The sequence below is a fragment of the Furipterus horrens genome, unplaced genomic scaffold (assembly GCF_987537825.1).
Source record: "Furipterus horrens unplaced genomic scaffold, mFurHor1.1.pri manual_scaffold_4, whole genome shotgun sequence".
Classification (NCBI taxonomy): domain Eukaryota; kingdom Metazoa; phylum Chordata; class Mammalia; order Chiroptera; family Furipteridae; genus Furipterus; species Furipterus horrens.
In genome coordinates this window covers 39320655-39339650 of record NW_028327174.1, presented here as the reverse complement: position 1 = coordinate 39339650, position 18996 = coordinate 39320655, and the positions used below count along the sequence as shown (strand labels likewise).

Genomic DNA, 18996 nt, shown 5'->3' with positions numbered 1-18996 from the left:
GCAAACATGGTACCACCTTGTTTGCTAAGAAATGGGAACTTTTAATTCTCCCAGTGTTCTTCATCTCTGCACTTTCATGCCATTTTATCCGAGAGTTTTCTGATAAATCTTTGGTCCTCTAATGGTGTGAAGAACATTTTGCTTAGGGATATTGAAGCAATGATTTTATAAATAAATTACCCCCACCTCTGTTCTACCTGGGAAGACAATTTTAGAGTTACTTGTCTCCTTTTGCTTTCCTCTTTTCCTCTTTTCTTCAAGTGCTGATATTAATTTTAGCTTCTTCCAGACCCTGCAGAAGATTGATAGCTTTATTTCATTAACCACATATCACATACAGTAATTGTAATATGTCAGCCATTTTGAGAAACTTGTATTTAAAAACCCAGTTTTATACCTCAATAAAGCTGTTTAAAAATACCCAACTTAAAATTCCACTGAGCATAGCAGTGTTGAGCATTTACTGTATCAGAATATTATACCATACTATTTGCTGAATAATTTAAAATTGGGGTATTGAGTTAGAAAGGTCAGAATTCATTTAATTTGCTTTTATGACACAGACAGTATTATACTGAAGTTGCAAGGTCTTTCAGTGACTGAGAGGACACTTCTGTATATAATACAGTATTTGTCTCTGTATCTGTCTGGCAATCTCAGCTGTCTAGAACGTGAGTAAGTACAGTCAAGGGCAAAATAGAGTTCAAAGACAAAAGACTAGATAACATGAAGTTAAGCACTAACGCTCATACTTTTATCTTAAGAGAGCTTTTCATTGATTCACTTAGGGTCTATTAACTCTTATTTTATACGACACTTTGACAAAGTAACTGTGTGACTTCTGAATATATTAAAAGTTGGAGAAGAGGTGCTGATAGGGAGAGGCACGCTGACAGCTGTAAAAAGTAGCTGTAAACATTTGGTCTAATTCAGGGTATGCAGCAAGTTGAAGCCATTTAGCATGAGGGCTAACCACCTTATAAACACCATTAGCCCTCAAAGTATACTTCCTTTCTTACAAAATAGAACAGTCTGTTTCCTCAAATCCAGGATGTATATGTATATATCTTTACATCCTAATTTTTTTCCCTTGAAATAAAATAAATCATTGGTGTGTCTTATAGTCAGTTTCATCTTATCCTAGAAGACTTAAGGTAACTAATGTTCATAATGAAAGAATTTCCTATCAGGGAAGGCCTGTTATTTTGGGTCTTTCCTTAAAAAAGAGGATGTTTTAGAAAGATTTTCATTAAAGTTGTTCTGAAGGGGAAAAACATGTTTTAGAGTTTGATTAGATTATTTAGAAAATGCATTTATGTGGAAATTTTTTACGTGTGATAAATCTGATACATGAGCATTGTTCTAGGTTTTGATTTCATTTAGATGTAAGGCTAGGCTTAAGTCTCCTGAATTAGGTTATTGAATTTGAATTTTACTTTTAATACATTATTGCTTTGTCTTGTAGGTGCCTAAGCCTATGCATCAGCCTGTAGGTTCTTCCTCTACTCTTCCGAAGGATCCAGGATTGAGGAAAGAAAAACTGCAGGATCTGATGATCCAGATTCAAGGAACCTGTAACTTTATGCAAGTATGAGTCATTATTAAGTGAATCTGAAATGCTATTCATGGGACTACTTGTTCCTGATCTGAAGCATTATAATGAAGTTGTGCAGAGTGTAGATCCTGGTGTTCTGAAAGAACGAATCTGCCACTTCCTAGCTCTGAGAATTTAGGAAAGTTACTTAACTCCGTCTCAGTTTCTTTTAAAAATAAGAATAATAGTTTCTATTCATGTTTGTTGTAATAAAATTAATTAAACACGTAAAAAGCTTAAAGTGCTCATATACTAGTACTGCTATAGATCATCAGTAGTTTCCACTGAGATGGTGAGAGCCTACTCTATGCTTGGTATTCTGGTAGGTGCCATTGTGCTTGCAAAATCACAACACATTCATTGCCTGTAAGGAGTTTATATTCCACTTGTACAAGATTGTGAACTTGTATTAAGCCAGTAGTTAAATGTTAAATTGTGTTATACAGACATACAGAATTTCAGAATAGTGTGATATTACTGAGGGATAAAATAGACAAATAGGATACTTTTGTGCAGCAAAAAGATCTTGAGCTTTGGAATTAGACCCATGGTTAAATCCCTCTTCTGCCTATTTACCAGCTATAGAATCTATGGCAAGTTATTTAGCTTCCATCCCTCTACTTAATTTGTAAATTGAGAGAATTGCTCATCCCTTCAGATTATCTGAAGATAAATAAATGATCACTACAAGTGTATAACTTAAGAACTCAAAAGGTTGGAAACATTTCTGGGAGAACCAAGATAGGCAAGTGATGGAAAAGAATGGCTGCTCATCATGAAAGTATTTAATAGCCTGAGATAGTTTGAGGTTGAGATAAAAATAATTAGGCCCTGTCATTGTTTGTGGTATAATAAAAGTGAGGGTTCAATCTATACTAGGATTAATGTCTTTAAGACCTCAAGTCAGGAGGTTTCCAAGGAAGGTGTTAGAATTACTATTATAGTTTTAAAACTTGACACCATCTTAAAGTTTGACAGTTACTTTAGTTTTAAATTTTGACTCTTAATTTCTGCTTTTGTAAAGATTTAAGTTATTAACCTTTTAAGATAGTAATTAGCGAGATTCCTATAGCTAATAAGCTATGGACAACATCATGAATAAATCTATAGTAATAGCTTTTAAATGAATAAATTTTGCTTCTATTCATTATTTAAAAACTTGACTTTAGGAATCTATTCTGGATTTTGACAAACCTTCAAGTGCAATTCCATCGTCACAGCCGCCTTCAGCTACTCCAGATAGCCCAGTAGGTATGTAACCATTTTTCAGGCTTGGAACAAACAGCTACAGATCTAGCAATTATTTTTTCTACAAATAATTTTACTGTAGATATTATAAGGGTTAAACTGTGTCTATGTGTTAACTTATTCTAAGTGTATCCATCTGTTATCAGTTACATATGCGTAAGTTCCCATTAGGATATTAGTGTACTTGACTGACCTGTTTGCATTTTAGAGGAAGTTTCCAGATGGGTGAATGGAAGTGCACAATATCTGTTTTAGCAATTTTTTATGTTCTTGGAGTGAATTCTGACTAGAAGTTGCTTGCTTCCTTTTAACTTTATAAATCTAGTGTTGAAGCTTTTAGATCCTGATTATGAGTGAAATTACCTCGGTGATATTTCGTATACTGCTTACCATACTAATTAATGACGGAGCCTAGATTTGAATATGGTCTGATGCTTCAAACTTTAGGTCTTTTTCTCTACACTAGTTGAACTCAGGGGAGGGGTGATTAATCAAAGTCATGGTCCAGCTGTAATAAGAAGTGTACACCAACTCAATTATACAGTAATTCCTGGGTGTAGTAAGGAATAGAGTAATTAACAAAATGATGAATATTAACAAGAAGAAGCCAAACTGAAACTATTAATCTAAAGTAGATTAATATAACAAAAAGGAAAAACAGATGATCCAGCTAAGATTTACTTTGAAACTTGAAACTTATGTGTATCAGTTAATAATGTCATAATAGCTCAGATTTTACCTTTCAGATTACTATTACCTGTTGTTTTTAAAAGTCATATTTCTGTTCTTTTGGAAGCCTTGAAATGCTGCTTTTGCCCATTTAACCTTAAAATATGTATTACGGATGGAATTAGTGTCCTATTCTTCTACAGTCCTCACAGATTCTTTGAAGAGGTCTAACAGAAAATTCATGATGGACTTGAGACTTAGTTGTTTTTCAGCTACTGCTTTTTTTAGCCCCTGTAAAGTATAAGCATTAGTTTCCATCCAGTTGATAAACATAAACCTTTCTCCTCTCTCAGTAGTTTACTATTGATTTCGCTCTCTGCAGCATCTACAGAACAAAACCTTTCCAGTCCAAGTGATTTTCTTCAAGAGCCATTACAGGTAACTTCTCCAAATTAATCGTTCATTTACTCTTCGTAGCTATTCAGGGAGAAACTCTTGCTTTGGCAAGAATGATTAGACTTAGTGATTCTAATATATATGTCTAGTTTTTAGATTAAGTACAACCAGTCCTCAAAGGATTCTCTAATGACCATGGGAGAGACATTAATTATAATAGAAAAAGCTAGTTGATTTAGTAAGGAAAGAGCAAACCTGAAGAATTCAGAGGTACCTCATCTGGGAATCTTAGCTTGGTACTGAGCTACCTGAGTAACCGAATAGTAAAGGGTGTAAAGAAAGAAACTTATTTTTTAAACTCATGGTTAGCCGGTCGTCTCCCCCCGCCCCCAACACATGATGGTTAACATTCTGAGAAACTAATTTTCACAGAACACACTTAGAGATATAAAGGGACCAGATCGTTGAGATCTGCATATGCTGCATTGCACTTGCGTCAGTGATAAGTTCAAGGTCCACTGTTTTCTGGTCCTTATCTTTTCAAAAAATTTCTCTGGATTCCTCTGAAAGCATTATTGACATTTTCTTCACAGTAGCTGCTTTGATAGTAGGTTAAATATTTTGGCCAGGGGGTCAATAGTTGTCTTCCCTTCTAAAAACTACTGAGTAAATACCATTTGTTTACAGTGGTTTCTGTTTAGTTTGATAAGGTGTGGCTGTTTGCAAAATGTATTTGTTGAGCCAGGTCTCTCAGCCCAGTCTTTGCTGGAACTAAAGAGCTCCATTTTATCAGTTCTAGCTGTTAGGGTTCTACACGAGGCTTTCAGTTGAAAAATTAATTTTTTTTTTGTCAAGCCACTAGTCTAGTTTAGTAGTTCTGGTCGGTAACATTATGTTTATTCATCAGTACTTAAAATGACCTTCAGCTGGCACACAGAGCAATAACTTGGAATCAAGAACTGCCATAATTTCTAAATATTTAATAAATGTAAAGAATGTAAAGAGAACAGCTCTTTTTTTTGTTGTTGTTAAGTGAACCTTTTAACTGAAATTCAAGTATTTAAAAGTTTAACTATCAAGTGGCCTGAGTTGCCTTAACTTAGCATCTGTGAATCTTACAGCGGTTAGAGATTCCCAATGTCTCCTCAATAGCCAGTCCCACTTATTTAGGGCAGTTATCTGAGAGGGCCAGTTGAAAGGCCCGGTTTTAGAAATACTCAGTCTCATGATAGTTCTCATGTTTTGGTTGATCTAAATTGTATCTATTTATTTAGTTATATACAGTGTTCTGAAGGATGTAAAGATTTTTCCCCCATAAGGCCTTTTTACAATTTGGCCCCCATCTCCTTCCCACTGAAACATAACTGGTTTGATATTGGTTACCAGTAATTAGTTTCCAGTTCACCCATTTTATTACTTGGGCTTCTGAGAACTATGTTAAAGCATTTAGATAAAAGGAGTGGATTCACTGATACTTTAGACTTTGTGATTGCTAGATTTTTATGGGCCTCTCCTTTATATCTAATACCGGTTGTACATAGAATTCCTAGCCATTCTCTTAGATTTTTATTGGTTACAGTTGTCATAGCCTTAGTTCCTATTCTGCTTTTTCCCAATTCTTATTTTATCAATATTATTAGCTTTAGCTTTAATTTTTTCTACCTAGCTCTTTAAGACACTGAGACCACTCTCAGAGTAAAAGCATACTTACTATGATCCCTGGCAGAGCTGTGCCTAGAATGTAGTTAAATGTGTCCTGAGCTCATCTTCCAGTGAACTGCTGTTGACTGCCAGAAGGAAATCTAGCCCCAGGTTTCCAGGGCCAAGAATCTTGATAAGTGAAGATGGGATTAGATGTGTAGCTTTGTTGTCCTGGCCTGGAAAAGCAATGTAGCTGACTGCTTGGGTTTGAATCTCGGCTCTGCCACTTAATTTAGTGTGATCTTGGGTAAATTACTTAATCTTTCTCTTTGCCATTGCCTGATGGTCAATGAAATGGGGATGGTAGTACGTACCTCACAGACCTATTGTTGGATTAGATGTGTCGGTATGTGTAAAGTATTTAGTATAGTGTTTGGCACTAGTGAGTGCTCCATAAGAGTAACATTAGGAAGCTCAGGGCCCAAGAAATAGAAAGTGAACAAAATGTACTTTTTATAATGTTTTATATCTTCCTGTGTCCAGGCTACGTCTTCTCCAGTTACTTGTAGCTCAAATGCTTGCTTGGCTACCGATCAGGCTTCTTCGGGATCTGAAACAGAGTTTTTGACCTCAGAGACCCCTGAGGTAATGAGGCCAATTGTCTTAATTTCTTTTTTGTCTAAAAGAATGACAGAGCCAGCTTATTTTATGATTTGCAGGCAAGATCAGTTGAATGATTGAACAATTATACTTTACTAATGTATTACTTTCTGTAGATGTGGTGGTCCTGGAACTTACATAGGTAACTTTATTGTGACTATACTGTCTAAGTAGACTTAACAGAGTATTGCTTTATCAGGTAAAATAAATACGTCCAAATGGTTAATGTCAAATTCTAGGTAGCATTGGGTCAAGTTTCTTGCTATATTTATGTTGAAGGAATCCTTAGAAGAAAACTCTTTTTATTCATATAACTGTGAAGAGGCAATAACTTGATAGTGTTACTATTAGCACTTATTCAATTGAAATGATTTTACACTCTTTTTGGCTAATTTTGTCAAAAGTATTTTACAGTATTATATTTGTGCTTTCAATTCTAAAGTGATAGTTTTTCCTAATAGGTTTGAGCAAATCCTTGAGATAGGAATAAGAAGATAGGATGATATTTTTTAGAGGGGCGAGTAATTAATAAAGCACCTCAGGTTTTATTTGTGTGTGTGTGTGTGTGTATGTGTGTGTGTGTGTGTGTGTTTCACTGTTACACAGTATTCCCTCACTTATCATGGGTATTACGTTCTAGACCCCCCGCGATAGGTGAAAATCTGCGAAGTAGGAACCTTACATGTATTTTAGTATTTATATATATTTTAAGGCTTTATAAACCCTTCCCACACACTTATAAATCATCCCTAGTCCCTTATTAACCTTTCCCATTCCCTTATTAACCTTTTCCACACTTTTATAAACACTACTTATGTTCTTAAACATTTTCTACACTCTTAAACCTACGTAACTTTGACAACACATGTATACAGTACTGCAAAATCCCACAATACAGCGAAAAATCCGTGATAAATAATTAAATATAATATTTTTAAAAATCCCGCAATACAGTGAGGCTGCAATAAGTGAACCGCGATATAGAGAGGGACTACTGTACAAGAATATATATTTATTATAGGATATGAAAATATAGACGAACATTAGTTTTAATGGTACTGACTTAGTCTAAATTGAAATTACTTGGTTCTTCATTTTAAGAAGAGGAAGTATTTGTTTCCAAGTGAATCACAGTTGTCTGCTTCATAATCTATTGGGATTGAATTTTGGTGTCTTTTTAAGCCTTTGGATTTATAATCTTTAAATCAAGGATGTGTTTATTCTTTTAGATAAGGATTAATTAAATTAGATAAAGGTTGGTTCTCTTAGGCAGTTGACTTATAAATCCACTAATAAGATTTTAAAATAGAGAAAAATTAACAACAATGAAAGAACTAACTAAAGGTTTTTCCTAAAGCCTAATTCTACTGTATACATTTGGAATACTCTTAGATTCTTAACATAATGGAGAATACCATTTCAGGGTTTGAAAAGGACTAGACACTCATAAAAGGTTCACTGCCTCATCTGTTAGACTGGTCGTTCGTTAGTGAGACTCACTCACTTAGTCAGCAAACTGTCTGTGTAAAGCAGTCCTAGTATGCATCCTCAGCAGATGGGATTTGAAGTAGTAAGCAAAAGCTGTTCTTTTGCATTCCTGTGTCCAATTGTCATCCTATAGAACTTGCTGATTTACGCGAGTCTGGGGTTTAGTGTATGTTAACGGCTTGTTATACAGTAGGTGATTGGCTGATGCTGCATTTTCCTCCCTAGGCAGCAGTTCCCCCAAGCAAGCTACCATCTTCACTGGCTGCTCCAAATCCTCCCATGTCAAAGGGACCTGAACAAGGCTTCCAGTCACCTCCAGCAAGCAGTTCAGTAACTGTTAGCACAGCCCCCTTTCAAGCCATGCAGACAGTGAGTATGAAATGTGAATGATGATTTCACGTCATTATTCCTATTAAGAAGACATTGTTGTTGTTTTTTTAAGTGGATTTTATTGATTATGCTATTACAGTTGTCCCCCAATTTTTTCCGCTTTGCCTCCTTCTGCCTGGTGGTGCCTCCTTTCCTTCCAGCAGTCCTGTCCCCCAGCACCCAGCTCATGTCCATGGGTCATGCATATAAATTCTTCAGCTTTCCCTCCCCCCTCCCCACTGATAGCCCTCCATATGCTCTCCATATCTATGGCTCTGTTCCTGTTCTAGTTGTTCGCTTAATTTGTTTTTGTTTTTTAGATTAGATGTTGATAGTTGTGTTTGTTGTCATTTTACTGTTCGTATTTTTAATCTTTTTCTTAAATGTGTCCCTTTAACATTTCATATAGTAATGGCTTGGTGATGAACTCCTTTAGCTTCACCTCGTCTGGGAAGCACTTTATCTGCCCTTCCATTCTAATGATAGCTTTACTGAATAGAGTAATATAGGCTGTAGATCCTTGCTTTTCATCACATTGAATACTTCTTGTCAGTCCCTTCTTGCCTGCAAAGTTTCTTTTGAGAAATCAGTTGATAGTCTTATAGGTACCCCTTTGTAGGTAACTTTCTGCTTTTCCCTTGCTGCTTTTAAGATTCTCTCTTTATCTTGAACCGTTGGCATTTTAATTATGATGTGTCTTGGTGTGGTCCTCTTTGTGTCTAGCTTTTTTTGAACTCTCTGTGCTTCCTGGATTTGTATGTCTATTTCCTTCACCAAATTAGGGAAGTTTCTCCTTCATTATTTTTTCAAATTAGTTTTCAATTTCTTGCTCTTCATCTCCTCCCTCTGGCACCCTCATGATTCGGATGTTGGGAGGTTTAAAGTTGTCCCAGAGGTTCCAAGGCCTCTCCTCATTTTATTTTTTTAATTCTTGTTTCTTCATTCTATACTGGTTTACTTTATTTCTTCCTTATGTTCCAAATCATTGATTTGAACCCTGGCTTCCTTCCCTTCACCATTGGTTTTGTGTGTATTTTCTTTATTTCATTAGTATAGCCTTCACTTTTTCCCTGTGTATTTGCTGTACTCAAGCATGCCTGTCAAATCTATGAGCATTGTCATCACCAGTGTTTTGAACTCTTCATCTGTTAGGTTGGCCATCTCCTTGTTGCTTAGTTCTCCCACTGGAGCCTTGATCTGCTCCATCTTTTGGTCCATACTCTGTCTACTCAACTTGACAGCCTCCTGTGTTTGTCTCTGTGTCTTAGGTAGAGCTGTTGCACCTGTCTGGATGAGTATTGCTTCTTTATATCTTTGTTTGTTGGACTTCCATGCAGTTTGATTTTCTGGTAGTTCTGGTTGTTTTTTGTTTTGTGGTAGATGTAATCCTTCTTATGGTTGTGCAAGGAGGCCTCCATCTTGTCTGGAAGTCCCATTATTTTTCTTACATCTGTTATTGGGTACTATGTGAATGAATTTGCCATTTTATTTCCCTCATTTGGGCTGGTAGAATTTACATTTGTCCAATGGAAATGTTTATGGTATTAAAGCCAATCGTCAAGAATTTTGAATGGGTATTTTATAGGAGAGTTTTCCCCTCTGCAATTTTCCCCTTTGCCTTATCCAGCAAAGCTGAGGACCCTTATTAAACAAATGAACTGTGGGGTGAGAAACATAATTTTGTATGAACATCTTAATAATACTATTTCTAGTACCACACTAGTGAAGTTTCATAGCATCAATATCTGGATATAGAGAACACATACCTTGGTGTTCTGTCATTGTTGAACCTCTCATTTGATTTCATTTTGCTCTTATGCAAATTTTTAGAGAAGTGTTCAGATTTGTGTGGTATGTATTTTGGATTACATAAATTACAAATTGTAGTTTAAAGTTTTTTATGGTAATATTACAACTAGGTTTGTATATTTATTCTCTAAACACAGAATTGTATATAATAGTTCTTTAGAAAAAAACCCCCAAAAGTCTGAGCCAATAAGTACCTCTCCTGATGGTGCTTAAATGTCCCATTCCAGGTACTTTTGAGTGACTGTGGAGGGGCAATGAAAAGCAGGCACAGTGCAGGGGGATAAGCTAGTGTCTGAATTCACTAACTTACTACTTCCTGCTCAGCCACTTAGAACCACTTAGCTTCTTCGTTTTCCCTCATTCCCTGCCAGTCCATCATGCACAGAATTGCCACATTGGTTTTACTAACTTTTTCCTATTCCTAATTAAAAGCAAATAGTGGTCCATTACAGAATGAAATTGAAAGTCTTTTGCCTGATACTCAATAACTTCTGAAGTCTGGTATAACCTGTCAGACTAGTCTCCTGTGCTTGCCTTGTACATTCTTGTCGTAATACTTTTTTTTGCTCATGCCTGTCTGTCCTCTCCATGTGTTTGAAGTCTGTCCAGTACAGATTGGTGTTTGTTCTTTCTTTCATTCATTCATTCATTCATTTTTTTAAAAAAAACAGGTAGTTATGGAGCCAGGCACTGTTCTTAAGTTACTGGGGTTATAACAGTAAAAAAGACAAGTCCCTGTGCTCAAGAGTTTACATTTGTTATGGAGGTAGAGGCAAGAGAGAAAAGTACATTCATAACAATGAAGTGTTGTGTGTTGTGAGGAAAAATGGAGTAGGATAAAGAGGCTAGAAGGTAACAGAAGTGCTATTTTATAGACTATGGCCAGAGTCTGGACAGATCATTGCCTGCCAAATGATAGATATTCAGTAAATTGCAGATATTTTAAATTTAGTTTTGAAAGAGTATTCTTTCCTCCTATATAGCTTTCATTCTCAGTGAACATTATGATGTTAGCATAGTAACGGGAAGATTAACTTTTGTACTTGGATTTTATTCTATCAGAAATCAAATAGTTTATTTTTTTACTGTGGTAAAATATGCATAACATAAAATTTACTTACTGTTTTAATCATTTTTAAGTATATAATTCAGTGGCATTAAGTACATCCACAGTGTTGTGCAGCCATCACCACTATCTATTTCCAGAATATTTTCATCATCCTAACAGAAACTCTGTACCCTTTAAACAATAACTTCATATTCATCCCTCTTCCAAGCCCCTGGTAACCTCTATTCTGCTGTCTGTCTCTATGAATTTGCCTGTTCCAGGCACCTCATGTAAGTGGATTCATAGTATTTGTCCTTTTGTATCTGGCTTATTTCACTTAGTATAATATTTTCAAGGTTCATCCATGGTGTCACATAGATCAGAATTTCATTTTTTTTTTTTTATGGCTAAATAATATTTCATTGTATGTATACATCACATTTTGTTTATCCATTCATCTGTTGATGGACACTTTGGTTGTTCCCATCTTTTGGCTATTATGAATAGCGCTGCTCTGAACTCTGGTGTCCAAATATCTACTTGAATTTCACCTTTCCATTCTTTTGGGTATATGCCTAGAAGTGGAATTTCTGGATCATATGATAGATAATTCTGTTTAGCTTTTTGAGGAACCAGCATACTGTTTTCTACAGTGGCTGCACCATTTTACATTCCTATCAGCAACATACGAGGGTTCCAATTTGACTACAACCCTGCTAACACTGGTATTTTCTGTTTTGTTTTTTTTTAAACCATCCTAATGGGTATGATGAAGTGGTATCTCAGTGTAGTTTTGATTCTATTTCTCTAATAATAATATATTGAGCATCTTTTTATATGCTTGTTGGCCATCTGTCTTCTTTGGAGAAACGTTTATTCAAGTCCTTTGCCCATCAAATTCAAATTATTGAATATTGCAGAGTTTTGCTGGATGTCACCCTTAATCATTTTCTATGAAACTTCACAAATGACTCAGCATACGCTTGTCTTTTAAGGTATTTAATGTTAATGCACCTCTGCCTCCAAGGAAAGAACAGGAAATAAAAGAATCCCCCTATTCATCTGGCTACAATCAAAGTTTTACTACAGCAAGTACACAAACACCACTCCAGTGCCAACTGCCAGCGATACATGTAGAACAAACTGTTCTTTCTCAAGAGACTGGTAAGATCTTTGTAAATGGCATTTTGAAGATTTAGATGACAGTTAATCGAATGGAAAGCAACTCTGTAGTGACGCTTCAGTGGTTCTTTCCTGAGTAGTAAGCATACTCTCTTTACATGTTCAGGTGTTGACAAATACTTAATGCCTTTTCCTCTATTTAGTTAAGTTCACCACTTTAACTTTTGTATAGGTGGAACCTAGATGGTTGACTTATATGAATATATGGGCTCATATTTTTAAATCTGATTGCTTTGATTGCCATAGACAGCGGTAAAGGTAGATAAAGCATTGTTCAGCTGCCTTTATGAAGTTTTTGAAACCATCCTGTTAACACTTTTCGCATAGACAGTTGGCTGTTTGGCCTTTTTTTTCTTATAAAAGCATTGATTAATGTGACAATATAACTTAGTATCCTTGTTCCACTGTTAGCTTAGAGATGAGAGATTATTTTTATCTTTCATGCTGTTCTAAATCATGAAAGAATATGCAACTTTGTATCTGGCTGGTGTGGCTCAGTGGATTGAGCAGCAACCTGTGAACCAAACGGTCGCCAGTTTGATTCCCAGTCAGGGCACATGCCTGGTTTGTGGGCCAGATCCCTAGTTGGGGGTGTGCGAAAGGCAAGTGATTGATGTTTCTCTCACTCTTTGATATTTCTCTCACTTATTGATGTTTCTGTCCCTCTCTTCTTCCCTTCCCCTCTGAAAATAAATAAATAAAAAATTTAAAATACAAGAAATTAATATCTAAAAAACAAAGAATAAGCAACTTTGTAGTTATTTCCTAATTTAAAAAGCACTTGTAGATTTTTAGTGCTGGTATTTCAGATGCTTATTGAGTCTTCTAAAACTTAAACTTCAGCAAATGAATTATGCATTCTGGGTACTTGATTAATCACAAGAGGTAGTAAATGTAAACCCCTGGACTTAGCTACAAACAACCTCATTCTGTTCTCACCTGTACTGTGAAACCGCAGGGAAGGTAATTTACTTACAGAGTATTTTTGTCGTATGCCTTCTCAATTACAGTAGTAATGAAAACTCATTTTCTTTTACTCTTTGATCTGGAATATTTAACCTTTTTTTCTTTAATTGTGGTAAAATATATATAATGTAAAATTTATCATTTTAACTATTTTTTAACTGTACAGTAGTTCTGTGGCATCCAGATTGTTGTGCAGCCACTGCCGTCATTCGTCTCTCGGACTTCTTTTGTTGTATCTTCTCCCGCTGAGACCCTACCTATTGAGCACGCGCTCCCCTTTCCCTCCAAGCCCTGCGACCACCGTTCTACTTTGTCTATGAATTCGATTACTCCGGGTGCTTAAGTTATATAAGTGCTATCACTATGCTTGTCTTCTCTATATATACATATTCATACATATATAGCACCTGTTTGCTTTTTTTTAAAGGGGGAAATTTATTAAAGTTTTTGATATGCAGTGACTTTTAAGTATAAAAAATATTGAATCTTTATTGCAATTTAACTCTTGGACTTTAAAACTGTTTCCTTAAGCAGCAAATTATCCTGATGGAACTATTCAAGTAAGCAATGGTAGCCTTGCCTTTTACCCAGCACAGACGAATCTATTTCCCAGACCCTCTCCACCATTTGGCAATACCCGGGGATCTGTTAGAGGTTGTACTCGTGGTGGGAGATTACTAACCAATACGTATCGGTCCCCTGGTGGTTATAAAGGTATGATCTGAATAAAATTTAATTATACTGAATTGTTTTGTGTACTTAATTGACTCAAACTCTTTTTCCTTTACCTGTTTCTTTTTGTAGTTGTCATTTATAATGTAGTAAAGAAGTCCCATTTCTGCAAAATACTGTAGTATTTCTAATGTACCTATTCTCTAATTTTTGTATGAAAAGTAGATTCATCCTGTTATTAACTGAAGTGAAAGGTTGAGCTTTTTTTTTTCCAGGAATGAATTTTGGCTTACATATTTGAATAATTTGATCTTTTGTTAATTGACTTGATTGCTCAAAATGTGTCATAATTAGACAATGCATATTTTCTAGTTATTTGTCAGTCAGAGTATGCCACAGATAAAAACATGAACTTTGAGACTATAATAGTGATATTCTTTTCAGTTTTAGATGTGGTTCCAAGTATTCCAGTCATGCACTGGTGTTAGCAAAGTACTCTACACAAAAGCCTTACCCTCCCCCACTTACCCTACCACCATTTCCCATCCTACCTGCATTCTAGAACAGCAAATTTCTATAGTTGGCTTATTTGAAGTCAGTAATATTTTATAAATGGGTGTCTTATTGTGGGAGCAATATTAATAGAGTTTGCTTAAAGAAGGCATAAATCTAATGTTGGCATTATAGGATCAATTTAACTTTTAAAATGGTATACAATTAGACTATTTAAAAGTTTAGCATAATTTTGTTCATAATTTTATGTAAGTTGTTTGTTTATTAGGTTTTGATGCTTATAGAGGACCTCCTTCAGTTTCCAGTGGAAATTATAGCCAGCTACAATTCCAAGCTAGAGAGTATCCTGGAACACCTTATTCCCAAAGGGTAAGAATAGTTGCTATAGCTGAGTAATAGTACAGTTGATGTTAAGCTGGTGTTTTGTATAAGACACTCTTAGCTTTACTTCTAAGTACTGTGAAGAGTTGAACTGGAAGCTTTTCTAGTAACCCATGGAGGATAAATGACAACTTAGAAGGTCTTAAGGACTTTATTAATCATGTTGTTTGTATTTAACTTATTTACTCTTCCACCCTGTAAGAGAAACTGGGGTTCAGAAGCAAATAACTTGTATAAGGTCACTCAGCAAGTAAACAGTAGAACTGAGATTAGAATTCAAGTTTCTTAACTCCAAAGCCCATGATTTTAATTTTACTTTATTGCCTTAAAGTTACGTTTTCTAGATATCAAGTATAGCAAAATCCTTTTTAGTATAAGTTTAATTGTTTATCCTGATTTGAATAGCTCAACAGATTTTCTTTACTATAAATGATAAAACTTGGTTAGGATGATGTTAGCCATTCCACTTTAACAAGCCTTGGGAACTCCCTGCCATTGGTTATATATGAAAATATATACTACATTAATATTTTCAGTTTTATAAACCTTTAAGTATGGTATCATACTGAGTTCTGTTGAAAATATATGAAGTACCTATACTTGAAGAGCTTACAGTTAATCTGAGGAAAGATGGATGTCTCTACAAAAGCAGCATTGAAAGGAAGTGAAGAATGTACTTTGGAGAACATATCAAGTCATCTAATGACTTGAGTTTGACTGGATTTCATCACTTCTCTTGTTCTGTGACCACAGGCATGTTACTTAAACTTTCTGAGCTCTAGTTCATCTAGTTTGTCTGTTTCAATTACTCCTCCTACTCTGTTGTGAGAATTACTCTATGAGATATTCTGAAGATTAAATAAACTAATACATACCACAATGCTGGATGTGTACCAAGCTGTTATATTAGCTGTTATTACATGATTCTCAGGTACTGTGTGTGAAGGGAGTGCATTGATTAATGTAGACTTCAGTAAAGAACCTATCTGTTCTTAATACCAATAGTCTAATATTTTTGCCTGCTGCTTTAAATTTTTTCCCAAGGAAACCAAAGATACTAGTAATAGTAGTTGATATTGGAAAAGGGACTAGGAGACTTAATTGTTATATTCATTGTATACCTTCTTGTATTGTTTAAATTTTTCATTACATGAATTAATCTACACCACTAAGTATTCTTTTCATGGTTTGTATGGAGGCAGACTTTTAACATACTTCAGAGGCAGTTTGAAATGCTGCCTCTTTAGCACGTTTTCTTGAAGCTAATAGATTACATTTCCAGGGACTAATACATTTATGCAATGTAATTCTTATAAAGTCTCCTGTTAAGATAAAACAAAGCCCTAACATACTTTGTAATTGTCTTTACAGTTTGGTTTATAAATAGAGCAAGATTAAAATTGTCTGTGTTCTTCCTTTATTATCTCCTTTTGTATTGAAATGAGGAACAGAAGACTATGCCATATTTTTTCATTTCTCCCATTACCTACCATTGTATCTTTTAAATAGTGTTCTCTAGATGCTTTATAGTGTTTGCAATTATCAGCCTATCTAACTGGTCAGGTTCATTAACAGGTGAAGCACGATTGCTGCTGTTACCTCATTGTTATTTGTTTTTCTTGGTATTTGGCCACATCTGAGCCTCTTTGGTTGCTGGACAAGGCCAGATAAAGGGCTGAGAGGACTTATAATCTTATAGAATTACCAGCCAATAATCCTGTATAATAACTAATTATTGTTCTGCATTTTTGGTGCCAAAGTAAATATTATGTGTTCATTTTAGGATAATTTCCAGCAATGTTACAAGAGAGGGGGGATATCTGGTGGTCCTCGGGCAAATTCAAGAGGTAAGGATAATTAACTGAGTAGTTTACTTTTTACCCCAAACTACCATCCTCTGTCAAGTTCTCCCTAAATGCATTGTTTTCAGCATTTATCTTGTTGAGCTTTTGTTTGCTTAATTTATAGCACTGAAGACCTCAGGGAGATATTAGACTACTTAGAAAGGGAATGGAAATCAGTTTTCAGTTAATTATAAGTGTGTGTGTGTGTTTCAATTTTCTTGACACGAGAACATAATTTAACCTTAGATACACAGGGTGGTGCTAAAAGTAGGTTTACTGTTGTGAGTATATGAAATATAGAATTCATTCTTGTATTACTTGCCCCACCCTGTATATTCACAATGTCAATTTCAAATCTTTTTGTGGGATGTTTCAGAGTGATGGTTTTTGTAATAATGGGCACATGTAAATGCTCTAGTGTAGCTATATTCATAGAAAGAAATAAGCAACAATTAAGACACAATTAAGACTTGAAACAAAAGCAGGAAACTTGTAATACTTTTTAATATACAAAGGTACTATTTAAAGATTCAGTGTAACTGAGAAAATCAAGAATTACTGCAGATTAACTTTGTCACAGGAAAACAGTCTTTCTTTTTAAGAAAGTAGTCAATATTTGTGTTGCCTTTGCCTTCTAAGCAGTGTTTTTGTACAGTGCTTAAAATATTTCATGATATCACATTAACTTGGAAATAAAGAATAAGCATTCATCATGGGGTTTAGTACCATACCAAAATATTCTTGAATAGCTAGTAGTTCTAAAAGTTGGGTTTTTTTATGTAATCTCAGTTTTCTTGAGTTTTTCAACATCAGAAACTTTGAGTAGGTTTATCGGTGAGTAATTAGAACAGTGAGAATTATGAGAGAAAGATAAAGAAGTAAAAAGAATGTTCAAACCTGGGTTTTAGATTTTGTTAACCTTAACTAGTGGTAAGTTATCCAACCATTTGGGGGCCTTATTTTTTTAATCTTAAAAAAAATGAGGCTACTAGACAAGATCATCTAGATCCCTTCTGGCTTTAGAATGGTGGTATAAAAGCTTATTGCCAGAAAAATCTTGAAAAGCATACCGTAGCTTTAATTTAGTGCTTTTGTTTTGGAATGTACTATAAAATGTATTTTTATCTGTGTTTCAGTAGCCGACTAATGTTAAATATTGTGTTCAAAGCTAACTGCTTCATTATGAGAAACTCACTGTTGCTAATAAAACAGCAGGGTGGAGTGATTCTTCTCAGGTGAGCAGCCCAGAAAGAGACAACGAAACCTTTAACAGTGGTGACTCTGGACAAGGTGACTCCCGTAGCATGACCCCTGTGGATGTGCCAGTGACCAATCCAGCAGCCACCATACTGCCAGTACATGTCTATCCCCTGCCTCAGCAGATGCGAGTTGCCTTCTCAGCAGCCAGAACCTCTAATCTTGCCCCTGGAACTTTAGACCAACCTATTGTGTTTGATCTTCTTCTCAACAACTTGGGAGAGACTTTTGACCTTCAGCTTGGTAGATTTAATTGCCCAGTGAATGGCACTTATGTTTTCATTTTTCACATGCTAAAGCTGGCAGTGAATGTGCCACTGTATGTCAACCTCATGAAGAATGAAGAGGTCTTGGTATCTGCCTATGCCAATGATGGTGCTCCAGACCATGAAACTGCTAGCAATCATGCAATCCTTCAGCTCTTCCAGGGAGACCAGATATGGTTACGTTTGCACAGGGGAGCTATTTATGGGAGTAGTTGGAAATATTCTACATTTTCAGGCTACCTTCTTTACCAAGATTGAAAGTTAATACAGAATTGACAACAAAAGGATGGTGTTCTAATTAATGGGATTAAAGGAAAAGTAGTCCTTGACATTGTTACTAATTGGTTTAGGGAAATGTTTTCATTCCTAGAGAAAGGAGGAGGTCCTTATTTTTGCTTTCCTCCCCAAGGTGAAAAATTTCAAGCCAAATGACAATTAGCACTAATCTGGCACTTTATAAATTGTGATGTAGCCTTGCTAGTCAAGCTGTGAATGTATATTGTTTGCACTTAATCCTTAACTGTATTAATCTTCAGCTTACTAAACTGACTGCCTCAAGTCCAGGCAAGTTATAATGCCTTGTTGTGCCTCAATAAAAAAGTTACATGCACTTTCAGTGTTCTTATTTGATTAAACATTTAGTTGAGAGATAAAATATTTAATTTTCAGTATTCGTCACTAATAACTCTTGAATATGGGTATTTATGGGTTCATACTATTATATGAAAATAAGCCTTTTATATATAATGGTTCCTTTCAAAGTTACTTTCCTCTGATATTACACATGTCACTCATCAAAAGATTCATCTGTTTTCCGTCAGCTGAATCACACATTTTCCTTGAAGCTATCTTGCAGTAGGACATGTGCTGTCCTTTAGTTGGCTGTCTTCAAGTACCTAAAACATGTATAATACTACAAGATGCAATAGGAGTTACACAGATAATACTACTGGTTCACCATCAGTAAGGCTTATGCTTTGTGGATTTTCAGTC

The 18996-nt window shown here is 35.3% G+C and overlaps 1 protein-coding gene across 10 annotated transcripts in view; it reads left to right on the top strand.

Annotated features, from left to right (window-relative positions):
- CAPRIN2 (caprin family member 2) overlaps positions 1-18607 on the top strand; it is a 36637-nt gene extending 18030 nt beyond the window's left edge. For 3 of the 10 annotated variants that reach the window (XM_090272974.1, XM_090272978.1, XM_090272973.1), the window contains 10 exons: positions 1466-1588; positions 2764-2845; positions 3894-3949; positions 6092-6193; positions 7922-8065; positions 11918-12086; positions 13602-13784; positions 14524-14624; positions 16420-16483; positions 17693-18607. In XM_090272974.1, coding sequence (XP_090129100.1) covers positions 1466-1588; positions 2764-2845; positions 3894-3949; positions 6092-6193; positions 7922-8065; positions 11918-12086; positions 13602-13784; positions 14524-14624; positions 16420-16483; positions 17693-18261 — 1593 coding nt within the window. In that variant the 3' untranslated portion in view covers positions 18262-18607. Of the gene's footprint in view, positions 1-1465; positions 1589-2763; positions 2846-3893; positions 3950-6091; positions 6194-7921; positions 8066-11917; positions 12087-13601; positions 13785-14523; positions 14625-16419; positions 16484-17648 lie in introns of all 10 variants that reach the window. The other 7 variants (XM_090272975.1, XM_090272980.1, XM_090272979.1 and 4 more) reach the window with 7 other exon arrangements.
- Positions 18608-18996: the final 389 nt, after the last annotated feature.